The 3,762-nt window shown below is 39.8% G+C and overlaps 1 protein-coding gene across 1 annotated transcript; it reads right to left on the bottom strand.

The window, feature by feature from the left end:
- Window positions 1-6: 6 nt before the first annotated feature.
- LOC113405734 (cytoplasmic dynein 1 heavy chain 1-like) lies at window positions 7-3,676 on the bottom strand (the record flags this gene model as incomplete). Its single annotated transcript, XM_026646987.2, has 3 exons — window positions 3,473-3,676; window positions 2,396-2,549; window positions 7-38 (listed from the first exon to the last, which is right to left on the bottom strand). Coding segments are annotated over exons 1-3 (390 nt in total), but the record flags the coding sequence as incomplete, so codon positions are not given.
- Window positions 3,677-3,762: the final 86 nt, after the last annotated feature.

The raw sequence follows: 3,762 nt of genomic DNA, 5'->3' as shown, positions 1-3,762 counted from the left end.
AGGTACAGTGTAATGAGACCAGCTACGAGGCAGAATACCTAGAGAAGGCGTATCCAAGGTAAGAGCTCTGTATGGGTATGAGTTGGATTACACATGATTTCCAAATGCAAATTTTACCCTTTCAGTGGCAGCCACTTCGCTATTACTGTGTTGTACAACAGATTTTTTTATACCACCAAGCACAGTGGGGTTCTAACCTATCTGGGACCAGAGAGTACAAGTGTAAACAAACTGAAAGACAGAGTTTCATGACATTATAGAAAGCTACCTAGTTTTCTAAAATGTGTTCTGCAGATCAATATTTAAACAGAAATTACTGTCTGACTTCCAGGATTTGTTAGTAAGTTGTAAGACATTTATTAGTAAGTTTATTAGCATATACATCGAGTTGCAAAATACGTCTCAGCTTATTTTAGAATTAAGCCTTTGCAACATGGAAGACTGCAATTTTAAGGAGTTATTGCGCAGGATACCACTACCTTTATCCTCAGGTCACAAGGCAAAGAATATTTCATTAATTTACTGTACAATAGTTCTGCTTAAATCGATATCTCGACCATCAGCCTATTCCACTATATTGGTACAAAATGTCCCCTTCTCATCATACTGCCAAATGTATGAGCAGAGAAAATAAAGCCAGGGTAACTTCTGGAGTTCCTCTGATAATTTTGTTACAAGTGAGTGCTTAAAACTTAAGGTTTTGGTTGAAACTGGTTCAACAACACTGGGGTAACGGTTGCACTCCATATGTTTATGGACATATGCTTATGAGTGAATATAATGCAACTTGAATATGCTTTATGCAAAAGGTCTCTTGTAAGGTATCATTACAAAGCTTATAATTTACTGAGTGTGTTCAACCTATTTGTATGAATGTATCATTCTTGTCTCTGAAGCTAGAAATATGAAGTATTACTCTGAAGTCCTATTGTAATTATGTAAAGTGTGGGCCATTAATGGTGGCTTGGACTCTTGATGGCTCCCATTGACTGGGACAATTGGTTGTGAATGGCTCTGTTTACTTGCAAACCTTCCTGGGGACGTGCAGGCCAGCCCTGGAAGAATGAAGGCTGGGGTCTCACAGGAAATGTGACCATGTCACATGATACGAGAATCCATCTTAAACCTGGAGCTTTTCCATTTAGAAGGAGGGGTGGGGACCCAGAGAGAGAGAAAAGATTCTCACCTTGGGCCAAAGCTATAGAAGGGGGTGGAGCAGAAGAAGGGGGGCTGCCAGTCATGAGAAATCCCCTAGGTACCACCTGAGATGGAACTAACAAGAACTCTACCAGGGGAAAGGATTGGGCCCAGACTAGGAAGGAGTTTAGTCTGTGAAAGAAGCTTATTGGAACATCTCTGAAGGTGAAATTTACCTGAATTCAGTTTCTTAATGTATTAGGCTTAGACTTATGTGTTTTGCTTTATTTTGCTTGGTGACTTATATTGTTCTGTCTGTTATTACTTGAAATCACTTAAATCCTACTTTTTATTCTTAATAAAAAGAATTTTTGTTTATTATTAAACCCAGAGTAAGTGATTAATACCTGGGAGCGCAAACAGCTGTGCATATCTCTCTATCAGTGTTACAGAGGGCGGACAATTTATGAGCTTACCCTGTATAAGATTTATACAAAGTATAACAGATTTATTTGGGGTTTGGATCCCATTGGGAACTGGGTGTCTGGGTGCTGGAGATAGGTGACCTGCTGAGCAGTTTTTGGTTAAAGTCTGCAGCTCTGGGTGCATGGACCAGACCTGGGTCTGTGTTGCAGCAGGCTAGCGTATCTGACTCAACAAGGCAGGGTTCTGGAGTCCCAAGATGGCAGGGAAAACAGGCTCAGAGGTAATTCCAGCACATCAAGTGACAGTCCCAAGGGGGCCTCTGTGACCAAACCCGTCACACCAGGCTCCGGCTGTTTGTTTCAAACTCAGCAAAAATCTTACTTTTTGATAACACACTCAGTTTTAGTGCTGCCAACTCTCAATTCTTTTCCAAGTCATACAATATAGATGTCTTACTTAAATCTCCAGCTCCTGGACAGTAACATGAAAGTTTAATCTTTCATTTAAATAGTTTCTAGCTCCCACAGTTGCAGCACAAGGTTAAAAACCACAATCCAAGTGAACCCCAAAGGCAAAAAACCTAGACTGACTTGAAAAAAAAAATCAATTTTTTACACCAATCTCATGCTATTTGAATGCTTAGGTTGGCAATACTGCAGTTCATATATGTCACAGGACCAACCTCACCATTTTGACTTTCAGAATTTTGTATTAGGCAAGAATAGTGGTGTTTCTTTTACTGGTCAGTGCTGGAAATGAGAAGACATCAACTGATGTAATAGGATTACTGGGAAAGCATTTTAAAAAGAGAAGCCTGTTTGAAGTCACATACCTTTCACCAATTCGTTTATAAGTGTACGCAAGTAGTCAGTCTGTTTCTTCTTGCCTTCACAAACCTGAACCACATCTGCAAGATCCTGACGGACATCCTGAAGTAATTTGGCTCCCATTTTCACTTCTCTCTCAAAGAATCGGAACAACGGATCCTTATTTAAGCAAGAAAAATGAGGAAACAACAAGATGAGCATCTTCTGGTGGGAAAACTAACCGTAGCCCTGCAACACTGAAGGGCACTAGTTGGCTACCCAAATCCCACATGTATTATCATCAACTGTTAAGGCCTCACCGTAATGTGTTTTTTACAATGCAGTCATTTCCTCCATCCACCCCAAAGATGCAGCTGCCTCACAGATGATAGTTTAAGGGAATTGAAGCAAGAACTTCATTCTCTACTGACACCAACTGTAGGGGGGAACAACAGCGTGCAAGCTGCCTGCTGCAGTTTGGCCTGATTACTACAAGTTCCTATTCCTTTCTGTATCTATGTCCAGAGCCCAAGTCCATAACCTGATCTAAACAGAAAAGATTAATATATAATCCACGTCTGAATTATTCAACAACCTAGAAACAGACTTTCCATAAACTCTCTTGATTGTAAAACAACCTGTCTCATACTAGCCTCAGAGCTTTATGGCTCCCTTTCATTATTAGTCCCCACTCCCAATTAGCAGAAGCCTCAGTATTAGCTACCACCCAGCTTTCCAATGAGGACCAACCAGTGATACTACCTTTGAGCCAACATACACTCATCTGATCACTCAAGTGAACTGAAATGTGGTGTGTATGATGCTGCACTTACAGCACCCCTGGTTTAGGAAGCAAGAGACTAGAAATAAACTCTTCTACATGATACCTTCCCAACTAAATGAAAGTGTTACTCTGTCATAATTTCTTAAACTGAATTACAGCAAAGAAAAGGAAACAGTGCCTTGTTTCTAGATTCAAGTAGTATAGCAGACTTTGAGAGACCATTTTCAGGCTGCAATCTGAGTAGGATACCTCACCCACATTTGCATAACCCCTACTCGTTTACAGACCAAAATATGTATTTGGAAATCTTAATCATCACCTTAATATTTTCCACTGTTCGTTTAAGATGATTTAGAGTTTGTGGGATAAGATGGAACCAGTTGGAGGCTGTAGTGTGCAGTGTTCTCATCCAGGATGGACGCCCATCTGAAGTTGAATCTGTTCTTGCCTTCTTCTCAGTTTCTGCATAAGCTAGATCATCCTCATCCTCTAGCATCTGCATTTTTAGCATATTACTGATCATATCAATACCTGAACCAAAGAATAAAGTAAGCAGAGCCACAAAAAAAAAAAAAAAAAAAAAAAAAAAAAAAAAAAAAAAAAAAAAAA

The sequence above is a fragment of the Terrapene carolina genome, unplaced genomic scaffold (assembly GCF_002925995.2).
Source record: "Terrapene carolina triunguis isolate 2854851 unplaced genomic scaffold, T_m_triunguis-2.0 Scaffold50394, whole genome shotgun sequence".
Lineage (NCBI taxonomy): Eukaryota > Metazoa > Chordata > Testudines > Emydidae > Terrapene > Terrapene triunguis.
The sequence above is the reverse complement of the archived record's forward strand: the minus strand, read 5'-3'. Positions and strand labels throughout refer to the sequence as shown.